Source organism: Montipora foliosa, chromosome 8, assembly GCF_036669935.1.
Source record: "Montipora foliosa isolate CH-2021 chromosome 8, ASM3666993v2, whole genome shotgun sequence".
Classification (NCBI taxonomy): Eukaryota; Metazoa; Cnidaria; class Anthozoa; order Scleractinia; family Acroporidae; genus Montipora; species Montipora foliosa.
This window is the reverse complement of record NC_090876.1, coordinates 12,416,072-12,436,071: the sequence shown is the minus strand read 5'-3', so window position 1 is coordinate 12,436,071 and position 20,000 is coordinate 12,416,072. Positions and strand designations below refer to the sequence as shown.

Here is a 20,000-nt window from a genome sequence, read left to right as displayed (position 1 = left end):
ACTCAGGCAGTAGTAAGACCATGGCATGCCTCGATTTTACAACGTGTGCTGACATTGTCAAACACAAGTTATTTTTAGCAAAAAAGAATAGGAGAATAACCCAAAATGTAGTCATTACCTGTAAGGGTTCATTTTTATCATTTCACCCCTAGAAAGACTGGTATGACTTGAATCCCAGAGTACGTCATACGTACGTAGATTCACAACAATAATACTAGTTAACAGACTGAAGGTTTAACTAGATGTAGTACCAGGAAGCACTATAATATTTGTATTTACATTGTAATCATATAACACATCTAAATGACCATGAGTAGTTACAGTTCATTGCACCAGCAAAAATGGCAATGTCTTTTACAGAGTTGCCTTCCTATTTTTCTTTTCCACCTTTCTATTCCTGAGTTCATGTACACGTATAAATAAGTAAAACATGGATCTGTGTTGATTCATGTGACATGTCACATATTGGCACAGCCAGGAAAATGTTTCCTTGCACACTTCTGACATGTCAACGTTTCATTAGTGCTTAACAATTTTTTTGGTATAATTATTAGTTAGTTTTGCAATTGCGTGCATTTCTAGACATATCTCTTTAGTTTGGTACAAACAAGTCAGAGCATCTACATGTAAGTGCCTGCACATAACTGCCTAGATAAAAAGAAAGGTTTTTACTGTACTGGCACTTACTGGTTTGGTAAGAAATACCTACATTTTTTATGTAATGTTGGACTTTCTGTGCTCATTAATACAGTTGTATCAAGTGTAAACTGTTGGGCCATATTTGGATAATGACAGAGTTGTGATGAAATTATTTTTATTCAATTCTTTGCTTGTGCAGTCTAGAAAGTAAATATTAGGGAAATTTGTGCAAACATAACTTGTCCATTACCCATGCACCACTAAGCACCCACTTCCTAAACGTTGCCAAAATTACCATAATTTATATCGGGATGAGGATTTGGCTGTAAAGTATGATAAGTATAGGAAATCGTATGAACGCAAGTGCATTTTGTGATTTATGGATGTTTAGAAAGTTCTCAAAATTGCACAAGCCGTAGGCGAGTGCAATTTGAGAACTTTCAAAACATCACGAGTGACCATAAATCACAAAATGCACGAGCAGGTTCATACGATTTTTTATTTATTATATTCTCAAAAAAAGTTACACAAACGGGCTACTTTGTTCGTGCTCGTATTCTTCCAGTTTTGGGTTTAGTTTTCTTACAGTCGCCCATGTTTGCCAGACATTCAACCAGGTCTGTGTAGCTTTCAACATGTTTTTGTTTTTCGCATTTTCCTTAAGTTGCTCAACGATGTTTTGGTTTGACAAAGCAAACCCACTGTCAGCCATTTTTTTTCACTTTGGTGTTCAAATTTGGCACTTCCCTGGTGTTTCCATAGCAACTTCCGTATTGCACTCTATAACCTGGATTGCACTCTATAACCTATTTATGCATTCGCCATTGGCCAATCAGAAACAAGATATTTTGTTGAGTATATAATAAGCACTGTTAATACTTAGTGTTTATATTGTAAACCATTTCAGTTTTCTGTCAATTGGAATTGGAATCATGGCACAAGGAGGAGTATCTGTAGAAGCAGAGGACATTTTTGTCCAAAGCAAGGAAGCACTGGACATTACTCTTTTAGGGAGTGAATGGAATTCATCGACTGGGGGGTTGTCAACATTAAACAGAGAGTTTGCAATTCATCTGTCACAACAGCCGCATGTCAGAGTTTCTTTGTTGGTCCCAGAGGGTTCTTGTAAAGATGAAGACAAAATAGAAGCCCAAAATTTTGGGATCAATGTTCTTGATGCAGGGAAACAACTGGGCTTCAGTGAACCTCTTGACTGGTTGTGCTTTCCACCTCAAGATCACAGAATAGATGTTGTTGTTGGCCATGGTGTGAAACTTGGCCGCCAAGTTAACATCATAAAACGTTCTCCACAATTCCAAAACTGTAAATGGGTGCACATGGTGCATACTGCTCCAGAAGACCTCAGCAAATATAAGGGTTATGATAATCCTACTTCAAGAGGTGAACAGAAGCACTGGGATGAGGTTGATCTTTGCAAATATGCTGACCTTGTTGTTCCAGTGGGACCAAGACTTAAAAAGGCTTACTCTTCCTATTTGCAAGGGTGTAAGAAGGATGAGGATATTTTTGAAATAGTTCCGGGTGTATTTCATAGGGAATTTGGGGATTTAGTGCAACAGGCCAAAGTTGAGAAAGATGATGATTTCAAGGTGTTGTTGTGTGGGCGTGGAGATGATGAGGACTTTGAGCTGAAGGGATATGACATTGCTGTTAAGGCATTTGCTGATCTACGCCTGAAAGGAAAACGTTATTATCTTCTCTTTGTGGGTGCCCCTGATGGGAGGCAGGATGAGGTCAGGAGAAGACTTCTCAACTGTGGAATTACTGATGAGCAGCTGACAGTGCGAAAATTTGTACAGAGCCGTGCAGGAATGAGAGATCTGTTTTGTGAAGTTGACCTTGTGATCATGCCTTCAAAATCAGAGGGATTTGGTCTTGTTGCTCTTGAAGCATTATCAGCTGGTTTACCAGTTCTTGTGGGGAGTAATTCGGGATTTGCAAGAGCAGTGCAAAGCATTCCCTTTGGAACATACAGCATAGTTGATTCAGCAGATCCTGTTAAATGGGCTGAAGCAATTGAGGGTGTCAGTGTTAGACACAGAGTGTGCCTTCAAGAAAGCAAATTACTGAGAGAAGCTTATGGTCAGGAGTACTGTTGGAAAAGACAATGTGAAGCATTTGTTGACAAGTTATGGAGAATGGTTCATGGTATGGTAGTTATATCTATATGCATGATCTGGTATTAAAGCTTTGGTTCCCAGAGGCCCTTTTGCCTTTTTTTTCAGTCCTGTGGGCTGGAAGTTAGCCCTGGGCAGATTCATTTTTAGACAGAGCATCAGTCCCGATTTAGAATACCACAAGAATTCTGTCCTGTCATGTGGTTGTGGTCACCCAAAGTAATGATTAGCATGTTGTCCAAAGGTTAAGATCTTTGTTCTAATGTTACATGTATTATTACTGGTGCTGTCCTCCCTAATTAATAAGCCCTTGCCCCTAGGATAAGTGTACATCTAATTTATGGGTTCACTTGGGGATTGCCGGTGTAGTGTTCATGGTCTTTAAACGGTAGAAGCAAAGTTCCCTTCAATTCCTGAAAATTTTAAATAGTTTATTATGTTGCCCTCTGCTGCGGCCATTAGAGTATTGGATCATGACAGGGAGGTAAAACATGACTACAAAATACACTGTAGTTGTCCAGGTCTGCAAAGATGATGAAAGAGAGGCTCATACATATACATATAATACTGGAATTTACAATACACAAGCTAAATATTATTATATTACTGCAATTTTCATAATTTCTGCGGAATTTCAAATTCAAGCGGTAAGCACCAAACCTCAATTTGGCTTCCATCTATCAAATTTCCAAACATAGGCACGGAGATCGACTCTGACTCCAGAAAGTGACTTGGAGTTTTTGTTTAGTTCACAGCCTGAATACCATTATAGAGTTTCTTCAGTAAAAGGATCCCTACATACATGTATTCCATCACTTTCCATCAGCATCAAGTTCAAATTTACAAATGTACCGTGGGAACCAGTGATGCTGATTGGTAGATTATGTTATGCATCAATTGATTTTGTTTGATTTATGGAAGCCAAAATGTACTTTATTAAGTCATTGCTACTTGAAGATGAGATTCCACAGAATTATGAAAATCACAGTAATACACCAGCTGTATAAAATGAGGATGTGTTAATATAATCTTATGCAAAAAAGTTTAGAGTAAACATCTTATTAACCACTAATAAAAGTAAAACTAATAGACTGTAAATAAAGTCAATAAGGAAGTGTTTTCATCCAGAATGAGTATATTTTGAGTACCTAAACCTTGGAAAAAAAGAGTTCATTGCATGATCTAAAATCATTTTCCGAATGGCTCCAACATACAGTAAATCTCTAGTTGCTGTTTTTAAAAATATATATCAGTAGTCAAAGTTGATATTGGGAGAATCATCCAATGACTGTGCAGTTTGGTCTCTTTATCAGAGAGCTCTACTTGTGAAGCGTCTGCTGCAGATAGCTTGGTTGAAGAACAGCCTATTGCCATCCCAGGACCATTTTGCCAGGCTCAAGGTGCAGTGATTTCATATAGAAAAAATGGAAGGACATCAGGCCAAAGAAAAACTTCCAGTGAAGAGAAAGGTACAGTTGTTTATTCTGTTTTGCATCTCACAGCTTCATTGAACACCCAAGATTCCCTGTACATGTACCATACGATATACTGAATTTCTTCTTTTTTTTTTCACTTTCACCAAAAGAAGCAAACTCCTATTTAAGTATTTTTTAAAAACTCGTATTAAATTTAATCATTCTTGAAAAGTATACATTTGAATGCACTGTAAAGGCTATTTGTGGTTGTGTAGGAGTTAGAATGCCATGACATCTGAACGATGCGGCGATGCAGATCCGCATAATTCCCTAAAATCCGCACCCGCCACATAATCACGGTATTTTCCGCATAAAACAGAAGAACTGCCTGATATTAGCGATAAAGCAGCAGTGCTTACCATCCTCACAAACATTAAAGCCAAAGAGATTGACTATTTTGAAACACTTATTTTCCTGGACATTGAAGAAAACACGCCATTTCGTTCGCAAGATGAGAAAGTTCCACGCATTTTTTGGCAATGAGCCAGTGGACACTACTACACTGTAGTTACATGTACACCATGTTATAAATTATAATTTTATAACATACCCTATGCTCAAATTAACAAAAAAGAAGATGCAGCAAGATATGAAAATTTAGCCACAAGATAATTATTAGTCACAAAGTAAATTGCATCATTATTTTGTAATCGTAGGGACAATCATTTGTGCTGAATTGTGTCACCAGGTCTGTTGCCAGTAGTTTAACAAAACAAAATAGGAGCCTGCAATACATGTGTGTAAAAACAGCTGAAAATGATGAATGATAGAGGTAATGGTTCATCCACATTGCAATTTTGCTCCACCTATCCAAATAATTACATTGTATTTATTGTTTTATTTCTTTTAGCAAAAGTTTCGGCAAAATGCCAACTGCTTACCCTTTTATTTCAACGGTGAAAGCTGGTTGCAAATTGGCGACTCCTCCAGATATTTTAATTGCAAAGGGAAAAAATTCAATGGTCGCAATTTCGAGTCCTGATTTGTACCATAAGTGTGTAAATACTTTGGACGTACCTAATTATTAGTTTTATAAATTTTTTAAATTTCCGCACAATCCGGTGTAATTTCCACATGAGCAACACATGTTTACGCATAATATGGCCAAAAATTTCCGCATAATCTTTAATTTTTTTCCGCATCCTATCAGAAGCCCAGGAATGCTAGATAATGCAGACTAATTATATACCAGCACAAGATTAAAAAATGGTAATATATATAATTTATGTTATTCACCGGCTGGGAGGTCCGTATAGGGAAAAACTGTGCCCGAAGTCTTGAGTACGGCCCGAGGCCACAGGCCAAGGGACGTACTCAAGGCCGAGGGCACAGTTTTTCCCTATACAGACCGACCTAAGCCGGTGAATAAGTTTTTTCTCCTTTTTTTTGTCTGAAAATCAAGTTGCACTGTCACAGTTGAAACTTATTACTGAAAAAAGCGCTCCAATCGCAAAGCTCAAAGAAAAATGATAGATTAACGATAAAACAGAATTTCAAATATCTCTTGGTGCAATAAATATAAAAAAAACAAACCGTTATATTTCATGGCAAGCACAGAGAAATGAACTAATCAAACTAAACAATGATGTTTGAAAAATTCGTACAAACAGGCGAATAATTTTCTGCGTATTAAAAATGCTTTGTGTTGTTGAAAATGAAACCAAAGTTCTTAAAACAGGAGGAATAAATTTAGTGAACAATACACAAACATCTGTCTCTGCCTTCATATCTTATTATTTCAACGATTCATCTTTGTTCTCCGTCAAGTCCTTCAGAAATCAATGCAAAACTTAGAAAACTACACAAGAAAAACTTGTTGACATGTGCATTAGCTCACAGCATTGCGATTTGTTGGATTATTTCAGCGACGAATCCGTTTCATTGTATTTTGCTAAATATCAAAGAAAATTTTTCTTTGATAAAGCAAAATAGAACAAGATTATAAAATAGAACTCAAAAGAAAATAACAGATGTCAACCGAAAAACTGAGCTCAAAGGACTTCTCTGCAGTCAGTCGTTTTAGTTAAACGGCAGGTTAAAACAGTTCGCGAAAAACAACAACAGGAAAGACCAAGGCGTTGCGATGTGTTTGTTTGCCTATTTTAGCTCGGAATCCGTATATTCTTAAATGAAGCAATATAAAACGAGATTAAAAAATAGAACTTCAAAGAAAATAAAGGATGTCAACCGAAAAACCGAGTTCAAAAAGTTGCTTTAAGTTCGACGGCGCTCAACAGGCAAGAAAACCGCCATGCAACACGAAAACAGCAAACCAGCAAAGTGTTGTCAGCAAAATCATGTGAATACTCGCCTTTTTGAAGAATAACCAGGCCTTTCATTCCATTGCTGATGTTTTTCCTTCTCTTTGCAACAGTTAGTAAGCGAAAACTTGCATTTTAAGAGGTGAAATCCAATGTTTCGTTGCGCCGTGGTAAAAACATTTTTAATTAGCCACGACAGTTTCAGCACGGAACAGATTTTGGACCGTGGTCCATATCGTGAAAAGCTGAACCAGCTACGAGCACGCGATTAGCCAATCAGATTCAAGGATTTAGGATTCTGGCCCGCTAAGATGCATCAGAAAAAAATAAAAACATTTATGTGTCTGCACATACATGTAGGTAACCTTAATACATTGCCTTTTTCTGAGAAATGCATACTTTTGTCATTACATAATTATAAATTATAGTGCTATAAATTTCATGTATTAGAGTAGTTTTAAGGTTAGTGCTACAATGTATCTTTTGTGGGCCCACTTCCATGGCTTTCAATAACACTTTCAGTAGGTGTCTACCCATACAGTATGAGAGTGGGAAGCTATGAGAATAAGGTAGCGGTAAGGCTGCCTCCCCTAGGGGGGTTTGGGGGCATGCTCCCCCCCAAAAATTTTGAAATCTAGAAGTTTGGAAATACAATTTCTTGCTTTCTGGGTGTCACAATTATCTAAGGTAACGACAAAATATTTTATGAAGAAGAGGAGAAGTATTTTAATTTTTCAAGACTTTCTTAATTCAGAGGCAATGAAAATATTCTTGAGAAAGTGAAAATACTGCAGTGTTTCTGAGAAAACTATATAGAAAGTAAAATTTATTCAAAATACCTTTTCTTTGGAAAGAATGCAAACAGTGGACCTCTTTAGATTGTATGTTTTGTTTTCCCATTTCAGACCATGTGATGTTCGCAAGGGAATTTTTCCTTTTGTTTTTTTCATAAAATATGCATTATAATTACATGCATTATAAAGATGACATTTGAAAGAAACTGTTCCCTTGAGGAACATCACATGGTCTGAAATGGGAAAACAAAACTCACACGCTAAAGAGGTCCATTCAGTCTGGTCACGCTTGGCCGCCACCATCTTTATTAAACAGCGGACGTGAAAGCGAGGCTAACTTTTAGTGTGATGATACTGCTAACAATGGTGGAAAGCGTTTTGGTGGCGATTGATCACAAACACACGCGAAACGAAGATACATACAGTTTGTATACAAATTCTCAAGACAAGTGTAGGCAAATTTCAAACATTCTTTGCACTATTGAGTGTTTAGCCTGTAAACATTTTAAGAGCTTTTGAGTTGCACAATTTGAATTTAAACCTATTTATAAGAAACATACAGTGGATTTATAAATTGATACATTATTCGCAGCCTCACAAAAACAAATAAAATAGATTAGCTAAGATGCTTAGATACTTATCACCGCAACAAAGCCATTGTACATGTATTTAAAACTGAATAACCAACAAGCCTACACTGAAAAAGGTCATGTTTGGACATACCTAACACTTAACTTTTTCTGCAGTTTTCCTTTTTTAATGCCTTTGTTACGATGGTACATATCTAAGTATCTCAGCTAATCCATTTAATTTGTTTTTGTAAGGATGGAAATAATGTATCAATTTATCCATGGTATTTTTTTGAGAGGTTTGTTTTTGAAGAAGTTGGAGATCATGTACGGGTAACTGATGCGTGACTTGATGACCCACAGCTGCTGAGCTCTGAGGGTAGCCGGCTTCTATTGAAAGCCCTACCCATTTCCAAATATCAGGGCTTGCGGGTGAAATGTTGAATTAGGTCTTTCACTCCACTAATTCAAAGCTTTGAAGCTTCAAAAACTGATCATGACTCAGTTCCTTGGGTAGCCACCTTGTCCTCTGTGGGGCAGTACAACAGTTTCAAATATTGCCTCATTGTACCTTTTCCCAAATGAAGTGAAAATCGTCATTTGTTAAAATATTAGTGCAAACATAAGAACAACACAAGTTGGGTAAACACAATACATTACACTGCTGCAATAACGTAAACTGTGCAGTGCTGAAAAGAATTTTTCTTTATTCACAGGACATATGTCCTTTCAAATCTTCCTTTTGGTCGGGCATTTGACAAATTGGCCCGGACATAATTTATTGACTGGCAGCACCTTGAAGAAGATATTAACTCAAGATGCGCTGGTGAGATGTTTGGTCATCGTGTCTGATCATAATGTGAAATTGGCCGGACATTTTCAAAATTTGGTCGGACAATGGCCGATGACTGACTGTTATTTCCAGCACTGCTGTGAATAGTCCAGGAGTTTAAAGTTTCCTAATCAGTAGTCAGTGAATCCCTTAAACCACAGGAGGCCTCATACAGCTGTAGGTACATGTACAAGAGCAACTAAAGCTGTAGAAGTTAGCATTTAATGGTAGCAAGCTGGAATGTACTTTAGTTATTATGTTCTCTTACCTGTAGTACTTAGGTGTATGATAGAGCTTCATTGTACAGATTGTAGAGTCCTAAACTAATCAGTAGGAAGTTAAAGAGCATACATGTACAAATATAGAGGGGGTATCATTACTGAACTAAGGAAGTGGGAGCAACCTGAACCTCAAACAGGCCTTCAGTTACACAGCACTGTTGAAAGACAACTAAGACAAAATGATGGTTGACTTATCTTCCAGGAAAAATAATAGTGCAACTTGTTAGGAGTAATTAAGTAGACTTACCAGTAGTTCCTTCACAGTCAGTCAAGTTGCATGTTTCCATGGTGCAAGCAAGCTTATAGAACTCTGGAGAGAATTGCTGGTTAAGTTGCAACAGAAACAGGCAGATCAACAAAAATTTCTTATTGCCTCTGAATGGCAGCAGTCTACATGTACACGTGGAATATCAAATTCAGTGTGAAGAGATTACAACTTGACTGAATTATCACCGTCACAAACAGATTCCACATCCTAAATGTCGAGACAAGTGTCAAAGAGTCTGTCATTTCAAATGATTTATTATTGTGGTACAGTAAGTTACAGTAGAAAAGAGCATGAAAGCCTTCAATGCAATACTGCTTGAATTGAATTTACTATTTTTAATTAGTGGAAGAATAATATTTTGTAAGTAACAAGACTGGTCAGTATATCAGGATTTGTTTACAAACTACCAGGTATTATATTGACTTCACGTAATTGTATAGAAGGCAAAATAACCTTTCCTTGCTTCTGCTAGTTTATTCCTGTTTTAGCTCTAGACTAACTTTGGCTACAAATTAACTAATGTTAAATTAATTACCACTTGTTGTCTGATATAAATAATGGTACTTTCCACAAGGCAATGGAAACTGTGGGTTTCCTTATTCACAAAGAGATGTGCACGGTACATAAAAGTTGCTAATTAATTTCCTAAAAGGGTAACAGGAAACTGACTACATTGATTAACAGTGAATGCTACCATAAACAGGTAAAAGCTCTTTTAATAGGTAATCGTTTAGGATTTTAACAAAGCAGAATGGATGTTGCATGGATTAAAAGCAGTGGACCTCTCTGACTTATGTGTACGTGCTCAACATGAATTGATTATCAGATATAAAAGAATGTGGCAGAACTTCACTAAAAGTGCATGGACATCAGTTTTAGTATGAGAGTGATAGACCTTGCAGCAAAATGGTTAATGGCATTTCGAAAAAGGAATTTAATGCCCTTTTGTTAGGACTTTTAAATCAGCAGAAAGGATCATTATTTTTCCACAATTAGAACTTTATAAATGTATTTGGTCTTTACAGGAAGGGATGCAAATGAGATAAGACAAAGATCAAAGGCTGCAGTGACATCTAGAGAGGAACGTTCTTTGTGTGCATTTGGAGGTAGGAGAAGTATTTTTACAGTGCCAGTGTAAGCTAGCCAATTTTCTTTCTGCCAACGTACATGTACTGGTATATGGTCAACCATTCCCCACAAAGTTTGCCATCTGCAATCTAAGCCCCCTGCAATACACATACAAGCATTTTAGTGATGGGCGGAAGGAGCAATAATTTGCAGTAATGTTATGTTTTACTAAGAATAATTATTTTGAGTCAGCAATTAAGGCTTGAAACTACTCCATAGTTCTTGCCAGCTATCACATATTTGGACCAACTAGAGTAATGGGCACTGTGATGACGTTTTAGCAGGCATGAAATTAGGTTAGTTTAATTTGTCATTTCTTTATGAGTAGATAATTTTGTTTAAGTGCTAAGAAAATCGAGAGTCCTTGATTAAAACAGTGATGAAGGGTGGGGAAATGAAGACTGGATTATATCTTTGTATAGAGCAACTTAGGTCGACTAAACAGGATTCTATTAATGTGATAATCTTTCCTACTGATAATAAGACATCACCAGTAAGAGATATTGTGTACCTCAAGCTCGATCACTTGCTGTACGAATAACCCAAATTACAATTTACTTTCTTTGTAAGAGGTTCAGCTCTTCAAGCTTTCATTTTATGGTAATTAAATAGGTTTTTTGACAAAAACTCAAAATCTTGGTACCTGAGGAAGAATGATCCTTTCGACCTTTGCTTTTCTGTTCAGGCATGGTCAAGATAGCCTCAGCTTTCATACCCGATGTTATATTCACCATTAGTTTTCAGAGGTCTAAATCAAGCTAGACCTTGTCAAAATAATCAGATCTTTTCTTTCTAATACTTGGTGCCTCAGATGTGTTCGGTTGGCATTAAATTTTGCTTTGTATAAAATTGTCAGGATTCTTAATACAGAGTGAATGGCGACTTCTTGCGAAGCCAGTGAAATGCAAATACTTCAGCTTGTTAGTTGCTTTACCAACTGGCAAATTTTCACGAATTATTATTAATAAAAGCTTTAAGACATTGATCGGTTTTGACCTTGAAGGAAACAAAATGTAGTTTCCAGTATAAGTAGGAGGGAAAGTATTTGAGAGAAGTGAGAAGTACATTTTTCAGAGGCTACTTTTTGCACGCCTTTTCTTTTTGCATCATTCCCAATGGACTGAGTGAAGGGGTTCATCTGTTGATGGGCAACATAAATTATAAAATATTATAATGGTGCAAGAACTACCGAAAATCATGTACTTTAAAGGACTTTTGAGCTCATTCATTTGAATTTACTTTCCGTTTTAGTGTGTGATTAAACAAAGTTTTAAAGGGTATGTGGCCTATTTATACTGTATATAATGAAGAAATTAATTAATTTTGCCCTACCATGAATGTCATTAATTTTGATCACCATGAATTTTCAAGGTCTAATCTCATTTTCAGACAATTTTATCAAGCTCCTAATCAGTGTATCAGACCTAAACGAAGAACAAGAGAAAGAAGTCTATAATCTTTTAGAAACTCAAGTCAAAATGTTTGTGAAATCCCGTGACTATTCCTCAAATAAACGGAAGGGAGTAAGAGCCTTGACTGATTTTATCAACAAAGCCTACGGGGTATCCTTATTGGCTGTCAACATGGGCTCTCTTGAAATCATTGTGGAGTGCCCTACCTTAAGAAGTCTTGAGCATCTGTGGAAAGATTATCTCTCTGGTCACCTCAATAAAGTGGCAGAGCGATATCTTGTGACAGACGAAATGAAGAAGAAAGTTGGCCTGGAAACAATAAACCTGAAAACAACCATAGATGAGGAAAACTACTTGGCCTGCAGGAAATTTCTTACCAAAATGCCAGGTACCTGTACTTGTTCATGTAAATATTTGATCATGACAGCGAACGAACAAAAGAGTATGATTTTGGATATCCTTGGGAAGTAACCTGTACAAGGAAGCTGAGCTGGACCTGTAAGAATCTGCAATGTACATGCAGATGTTTGTTTATAAATAAGCACTTTAGTAGATAATGCAGTAATGCTGATAATTAAAATCAGTAAAGGTGGTTGAGAGGAAGAGTAGTTGAACTGTTTTTGGTATCTTTATTGTGTTTAATTTCCTTATGCCAGACTAGGTTGCCCAATACACAGTGTTTGTTTCTCTCCCTAGACTTGATATCTTTCTAAAATAATATTGTGCTCAAGTTGTTCCCTTTCATGAGGCAGTGAGGGCCTTTCGAAAAAGGAAAGTTATTTAAGTGTCTAGTCGTTGTAGTGCTGGAGCGCTAACTGGGGACACTGTAAACTGAAATTAACAATTAACATGAATCAAGTCAAATGTTGGTTTTTGAGGCGAGGGGAAACCGGAGTAGAGAGCCAACAAACTCAACCCACATAGGATGCAGAGTCTGGGATTGAACCCAGGCCACATTGGTAGGAGGCGAGTGCTCTTAATCACCGCACCATTCCTGCATAGTGAATGCTCAGGAAAAAAAATTAACACTGAAAAGTTAACCATCAACTCTCTCTAATTGTTTTTAGGAGAAGCAAACCGTGCTTTGGTATCTTCGCAACAAGGTTTACTTGATCAGGGATCTAGCATAACTGAGATGAACAAGTCTGCCGATTACACGTTTGTAAGTTCCCGCTTGCATTATTTGATAGCAGTAAGTAATAAAAAACTATTAAAATGGATTTCTTAAAAAGCTTTGTGTGCGAACAAAAGTACACATACTGTGATGTTGTGCAAAATATTTAAAATGCAAAAACCCCAAACGAAACGAAAAAAACGTGTTCCTTTCTATCCTGGCATAGCCTGCAGTGCAGGCGTCTTGTTGGGCCGGTCGAGTTCGCTTGTTGGGGCGATCGAGTTCGCGTTACAATCTTGCGACCGCCATTTTATAGACCGCGCCATGTTAGACGGTGGGGTCTTCCACTGCATGAAAAATTCAAGATGGCGGGTGAACGTTTTACGATGTCAGCGCTCGCTCGAAGAAATCTCGCCTGGCATGCATGAAGGTATCTCAACTGGTTTATTACCGTGTTAGTATCATAATTGTACATGTGGATTTGGAGGTGTGCCTTGTTGGGCACTGAACGCCATCAAAGATTCAACTCCAATTTGGAACACTGCAAATTTTCTATGCATGCCCAAGTCATTTATGGTAACTGAGTTTCTTCAGATTTGTTAGTGATATTCTTGATTCTTCCAAGATCTTAGACACTATATCTTGATGCAAAAATTCTATCCAGTTCGAAGTCCTTTGTATTGAAGGTTCCTTGTTAGCTTTGTTCACATCCTACAGTCGAACCTGTATTAAGCGATCACCCTCGGGGAATGGCTAAGTGACCGCTTAAATACAGGTTGTACAAAGTACAATGTACAGGTCAGAACACGGTGAAAATGCCATTTTATATTACAGTTAATGACGTGGTGTACAGCTCATCCATACAAGCGCTCAAAAAATCACTTACTCGGCTAAAAGTAACTGCAACAATAACATGGTTTGAGAAAATAGAACATAGAAAGGGAGTAACAAAACAGTAACGTCAAGTTGATGCGGCCGATATTACAGCCGGTCGTTAGAAAAAGACATACTCCTAATCTTTTGAGTCTTGTCTTTTAAACCTATTTTTCCTAAGAAGAAAAATAATTACATGTAGATATCAATCTCTGTTGTTTAGGTTTCCGTAGTTTAATATCGCTAATTATGTCATTCACTTTGCTTAACGCCAGAGAAAGTTCCTGGTGTCCGTTAAACTGAGCAAAGTGCTTTGCTGTGCTTTTTTCGCACCCGGTTCACTTTTTCATCTCCAATGATTTAGCTCAGTGCCTTATAAGAATTAGCTTTCAAGTGAAGAGTCTGTTTTACCAATCTGTGGATTTGTCAACATCTGAGGAGAAAATGTTGCTGAAGGTGAAGTCTTTTATCAGGGGATATCATGCATACATGGATGATTGCCAGGGAACCAAACGCAGAGGATGAGTATTTGCTGAAGCGAGAACCAAACAACATGAACGATTCAAATGCTGTTGCGGTGGTTCAAGCGGCAAAAGAGAAAACGGATATGCCAGACCAAGTTCAAAAACCACTGAAGATGGCTGCCAAGCAAAACCAATTTGATGTAATCGGACATGTTCCTAAACTAATGGCAACATGGTTGACTAAGTTTTTAAAGAGACCATCGAATTCAGGAAAGGCCATCATTAAAGGGAAGCGCGTAAACAGAGGAGGTGGCTATAGTCTAGAAGTGCCATGTGAATATCATTTTCAAGGGGATGACTTCTCGTGCAACTGGCTTAAACAGAAATTAATGAAAGAAGAATTCGATCCGCAATGATGACCAGACTTTTGACCTCAAGGCAGAAACAGTAATGTTCGAGTAATGAATTCGGCGATTTAATGATTTGTGAAAATAAACAAGGAAATCAATTACCTGGTGTGCTATTTGTACTTGTATGAACTACTCTAGTATTTTAGTGGTTTCCTATTACAAAGTGGCCGTTTAATACAGGTCAAGACAATAGAAACAGCTCGTCGGGACTTAGCAAAGGGTGACCGTGACCGCTTAATAGAGGTGACCGCTTAATAGAGGTCAAAATTACAGTAATTAAGGGAAGTAATTTTCGGAACTTTGACAACTGACCGCTTAATAGAGGGTGACCGCTTAATACAGGGCCGCTTAATACAGGTTCGACTGTATTTATACGACAGAAGACACGGGGCTGGAATGGATATAATAAGTCATCCAAATTAATCTTTTCAGTTACATCGTTTGTCAGTTGTTCAAAAGACTATTAACACTAATTTCGGATTAAATGCCAACCATCGTTTGAACTTTGCCCTTCAAAAAAGCCTTTAACAATCTAATCTTACAGTCTAATTTTATGCTGAAGAAAATCAAAAAGTCTAATTCAAAATTGAAGGCTAAGAATCTTGTGGAAACATATTTTATAGAAGAATGACTTCACAGTTTTATTACTGATATTCTTGTAAATTTGAGGTTGTCTTTGTTCCAAAGCGCTCCTTCACTTTTGAATAAGGGAATGGATTGTAGTGTTAAGTGTTGGTGTCAAGTTCTACCAGTAATAAAGATAGGCCTCATGCGTGATAGTCATTATTTTCTTCAGTGAATCAAAATAATTTATAATACGTGACTCAGACGTTTGATTAGCCAGGAGATCAAGTTGAACTTATCTCCCCTACTTACGTAAAGTTACGTTTAACCCTGACAAGATCACAGAAAAGCATTTAATACCCGTTTGAAGAGATGGATTGCATTCCTTGTGTCAGGATAAATTATTTACATTTTCGTTTGTGATCAGGTCAAGGAACAGGACACAAGCCTGGCTATGAGAATGGAAAAGGCCAAAGTAAGTTCACAATGAATTATTATTATATTGCAGTTGGTAAACGTATGGATGCTAAAATAGAACCACATAGGGCGCGCAGTGTAACCTATGCGATCTGAGGGAACTATAAAAAGAAAACTACTGAATTAAAAAATAATTAAATAAAAAAATAAGTAAATTAGCGATAAAATATAAAAAATCTTGCGGACAATCTAAAGCTCTCTAATACTAAAACTATATTGAGCTCCTATACTATTCCCACAGGGAAAGTCAATTGGCGGTAGCTTTGAAAGTTCTCACTATGTTGAGAGAACTCGAGATGGTAGCCTTCTGCACCCTTCTCAAAACGTCATAGCCCCTGCTGCCAAAGAGCTTCGTCATTGTCAGGTCTACCCCCCCCCCCCCCCCCATCCCCAGCACGTCAATGATGATGTTACATTGTTCAACGTCATAGCCAGGGTACTGTTTTTTAGCTCAAATCGCAGTGGCCCGTACTTGACCGTCTTCTGCTCTGACTTCTTTTCCCGATGCTCCATCCACGGACAGGACATCTCCACAGCCCACACCTTCTTATTCTTGTGGTCCACAAATCGAGCGTCCACTCTGTTAGCCTTGACAATGGTGTGTTCCGCATAAACTGGAACATCCCAAAACGCTAATGCCTCAGATGACTCATAGACTGGTTTGGGTACTGCACACGAGTACCAGGGAGGTACTGAGTCAATTAGCCTCACATCCCTAGCCATCTCGAAGAAGAGAACTTTCAGTGCTGCGTTGGGTCTTTCTAGATATTTAGACTGGGCCAGAGCAGAGCACCCTGCTAGCACATGCACAATACTTATTATTATTATCATCATCATCATCATCATCATCATCATCATTATTATTATTATTATTATTATTATTATTATTATTGACAGGGGTCAATCCCCAGCCAAACTGAAACTTGAGAGATAAGTGTGTGGAGATCAGTCCCTTCATTGCAGACTTCCACAACAGCTTAAGAGTAACATTTTTAATTGTTTTAGTCCTGTTACAAGGAAGACTGTGGACACATTGAATGATTACATTTTTTTCATGATCTCCCTTTCCCAACTCCGTTGTTTGTAAAGTATTCCAAGCCTTTTCTTCTGATCTTAATGAAGTGCTTCTTTATTTTACATTTGCACTGCCTGAGGGTTTGAAATTCTATACTGGTACCTGTCGACTTTTACCACATAATCAAAATGAGAAATTAATGTAGATGTACATGCACATAATACAGCAGTTACGCAGTACTTAATCGTAAGACTTTGAAACTTTTACGGACTCCAAATGAAGGTTCCACAACCATCCACTTTTTTGGTGACCTAGTAGAGATAACTGTATTTTAAGTTTGTACCTTTTTTTTTTAATAGGTATCTCGAAGTGCTCTTCATAGGGCGTCCATCAATGGACAATATGAGGACGTCAACAAGCACCTGAAGAACGGTGCAAATGTTGATGAAAGAGATCAGGTTCTTCAAGACATTTGTAGTATTATATAGGTCTATATATTTTTCAGTTAAATTTCTGCATAGCCACTGAACAAAATAATCTACGGTACTCTCCAGCCCACGTTTACTTAGCCCTGAGTGCGTGGATTAGAAAATACATGTACCTACATTTATACTTTAGAAGACGGCCAGAAAGGTAACACTTCGCAGTTTTAAAACTGACGATCCATGGCCCTGGCCTTTCTTTTAATTTTCACACCTGTGTGCTGGTGAGATCCTGACACATGTGAATTTGGTGTAGCACAGGTGGACCCTAAATTGTTTTGTTGCTTAGCACCCCCTTCAGCCAGTGCTGGGCACCAGAATTTATATCTTGGTTTTACATTTATTCTTTCCCTAGTTTTTGTTAACACCGCTGCATCTTGCCTGTTGGTATGGACATGAATCTGTTGTCAAGCTGTTGCTGGATCATAATGCAGATGTCAATGCTTTAGACAGGGTAAGTGGGAAGAGAAGACGTCACTCCCATTTGATGTTCCTCTAGTCTATTGCTCACATTTGCTCAAATTTTGTACAGCAGCTTGTTTGGGTATTGATAGCTGAACAAATGATGGAAAAATAGTATCAGTGATTAATGTTTATGCAGACTACTTGCATTTTGGGTCTTTGAAACGAGCCTTCTGTACTGCAATCTCAACATTTGATTGGCTTATCAAAGCAGAGGTATCAACTAACACAAGAGGTCTTTGCTCCCATGCTTAGGGTTTTCCCAGGGGAAAAACTGTCAGTGTTCGCTTGGTGCCACAGTGGCACATAAGAACATCGTTTTAAGGAGAATTTTAAGTATAAAAGGTTTTATGCTTTTGGTGGCTGGATAGTGATGACCATTACCCACAGTAAACTTACAGATATCAGCATAGTTAGTGAGTCTTTGGTTGATACCCAATGTGCCCTTAAATAATTTTCATGAATTTTGGATGAAGCTTGGCATAAATTGGCATGGAAATTATGCAGATCGAGGAGGAGCTTATGCGACGAGGCCGTTGGCTTGGAGACATCCATCGAGATCTGCCTTAATTGTCAGACATCATACAAATGCAGAATAAATAATTTTTATTGTTGGTAAACTCTATAAAGTGTGCTTCATTGCGTTCGGTAATGTGATGTCACAATAATAATTGGAGGGATGTTTTGTCGGTTAGCTAAAATTTTTTTGCCTGGGCTTCTGAGCCAATCAAAAATGATTCTATGTATTGCTGGTTTTCACTCACGTGATCAACAGCCATGTTTTTCAACGAAAACAAAAGGAAGCGTTTGCATAATAATAGAGTTAAATTCCCGGAGGATTTAATCGGGGCACCAACATGGCCGCCTTTTCTTTGTTTTGGGCACCAACATGGCGGTCGTGACGTCATGTGAAAACCGAGAATAGTACCGCGTGAACCCTGCCGCTGCAGTTGTCAAAAGAAAGGAAATGCATGAAAAATTATAGGAAACTAAAAAAGGAATAAAAGGATTCAAATGGCGGACTAACTACTCTTCCTCTTCTTTAGTTTCAGTTCACTCCTCTGCAGAAAGCTGAACGCTGCAATCATCAGTCGATAATTCAGCTGCTTCTGGACCATGATGCAAAACCAAGTTTTCAGCAACCAGTAAGTTATTAATATAATTTGCCCGTTTCCTTGAATTACTTTGTACAACAAAGCAAGAACGTAAATTTTCCACGGTAATGTAATGTCTTTATCCTTGTTGTTGCGGGTGCTTTTTTTTTTTTGAGGGGGAGGGGGGTGGAGTGGGGCAAGGAATGCGAAGTACGCTTCAACATGTAACGAGAATTCAATGAGGTAAATTCTATAAATGCCCTTTGTATTTCCCTGAGGCATTTTTATTATCAGGCGTACAAAACTACCGTGGCCACCGTGACTATAGAAATAAATGCAACTCACTTAAAAAAGATTGTGCAGCCGCCTGATACGAAAAACCACAACAACCAATGCGAACATACTCCCCAGCCAAATGCAGGTGCACCAACCTCTTGAGGGGGAGGGGAGGGGGGGGAGAGGTGATTAAAATATAAGTGAACTTTAATGAACAGAATTGCTTTGGTAAAGATAAACTTTTGAAAGTTCAAGAGCTGAGATGAGTACAACAGTCCTACGTTAATTTGGTACATGAGCAGTCCATTGGACGCTAGAACTGTAACACATGCAAAACCCCCATGTTTGAATAAAGTAGTGTGTGTGTGACGTATGCTACAACAACAGGAGTATGTACCAAGGGGACAAACATTCCTTATCTACCAATAAGAAAATCTTTGCGTTCTATGTCACTGCCGCTTAGAGTTTAACTCCGCTGAATGTAAATACATCACTTAAGATAAAAACTTTCCGTCTTAAATTAATGTTTCAACTTAATTCAAACCATAAAATGGAGATGGTCAACTTAGAACTTAAAATGAATGAAGAAGGTAGTTTCTAAAGAAACAATTTGGTAATATCAACGGAGTTGATAATGTGAATTGGCCACCGTACAGAGATTCTGAAAGCTGACGTTTCGAGCGTTAGCCCTTCGTCAGAGCGAATATGTTGAACACCAATTTTTTAATCAGTACAACGGCCCCAAACCTGAACTCTACGGCCGCTACATCGACGACTGTATCGGCGCTATTTCATCCAGCAGAGAAGAACTCGATCATTTTATAATTAAAAAAAAGATTCGCTCTGACGAAGGGCTAACGCTCGAAACGTCAGCTTTCAGAATCTCTGTACGGTGGCCAATTCATATTATCAACTCCGTTGATATTACCAAACTTAGAACTTAGATGCATAAAAATGACAAGTACAAGGAAA

The 20,000-nt window shown here is 37.9% G+C and overlaps 1 protein-coding gene and 1 long non-coding RNA gene across 5 annotated transcripts in view; one reads left to right on the top strand and one right to left on the bottom strand.

The window, feature by feature from the left end:
- LOC137967759 (uncharacterized) overlaps positions 1 to 20,000 on the bottom strand; it is a 416,483-nt gene that overhangs the window by 289,324 nt on the left and 107,159 nt on the right. The gene's annotated exons all lie outside the window — the stretch shown is intronic.
- LOC137967565 (uncharacterized) overlaps positions 1 to 20,000 on the top strand; it is a 25,493-nt gene that overhangs the window by 2,595 nt on the left and 2,898 nt on the right. For all 4 annotated transcript variants that reach the window (XM_068814071.1, XM_068814069.1, XM_068814067.1 and 1 more), the window contains 9 exons: positions 1,547 to 2,808; positions 4,091 to 4,246; positions 10,283 to 10,363; positions 11,775 to 12,185; positions 12,865 to 12,959; positions 15,650 to 15,697; positions 17,074 to 17,172; positions 17,552 to 17,650; positions 18,705 to 18,803. In XM_068814071.1, coding sequence (XP_068670172.1) covers positions 1,572 to 2,808; positions 4,091 to 4,246; positions 10,283 to 10,363; positions 11,775 to 12,185; positions 12,865 to 12,959; positions 15,650 to 15,697; positions 17,074 to 17,172; positions 17,552 to 17,650; positions 18,705 to 18,803 — 2,325 coding nt within the window. In that variant the 5' untranslated portion in view covers positions 1,547 to 1,571. The remainder of the gene's footprint in view (positions 1 to 1,546; positions 2,809 to 4,090; positions 4,247 to 10,282; positions 10,364 to 11,774; positions 12,186 to 12,864; positions 12,960 to 15,649; positions 15,698 to 17,073; positions 17,173 to 17,551; positions 17,651 to 18,704; positions 18,804 to 20,000) is intronic.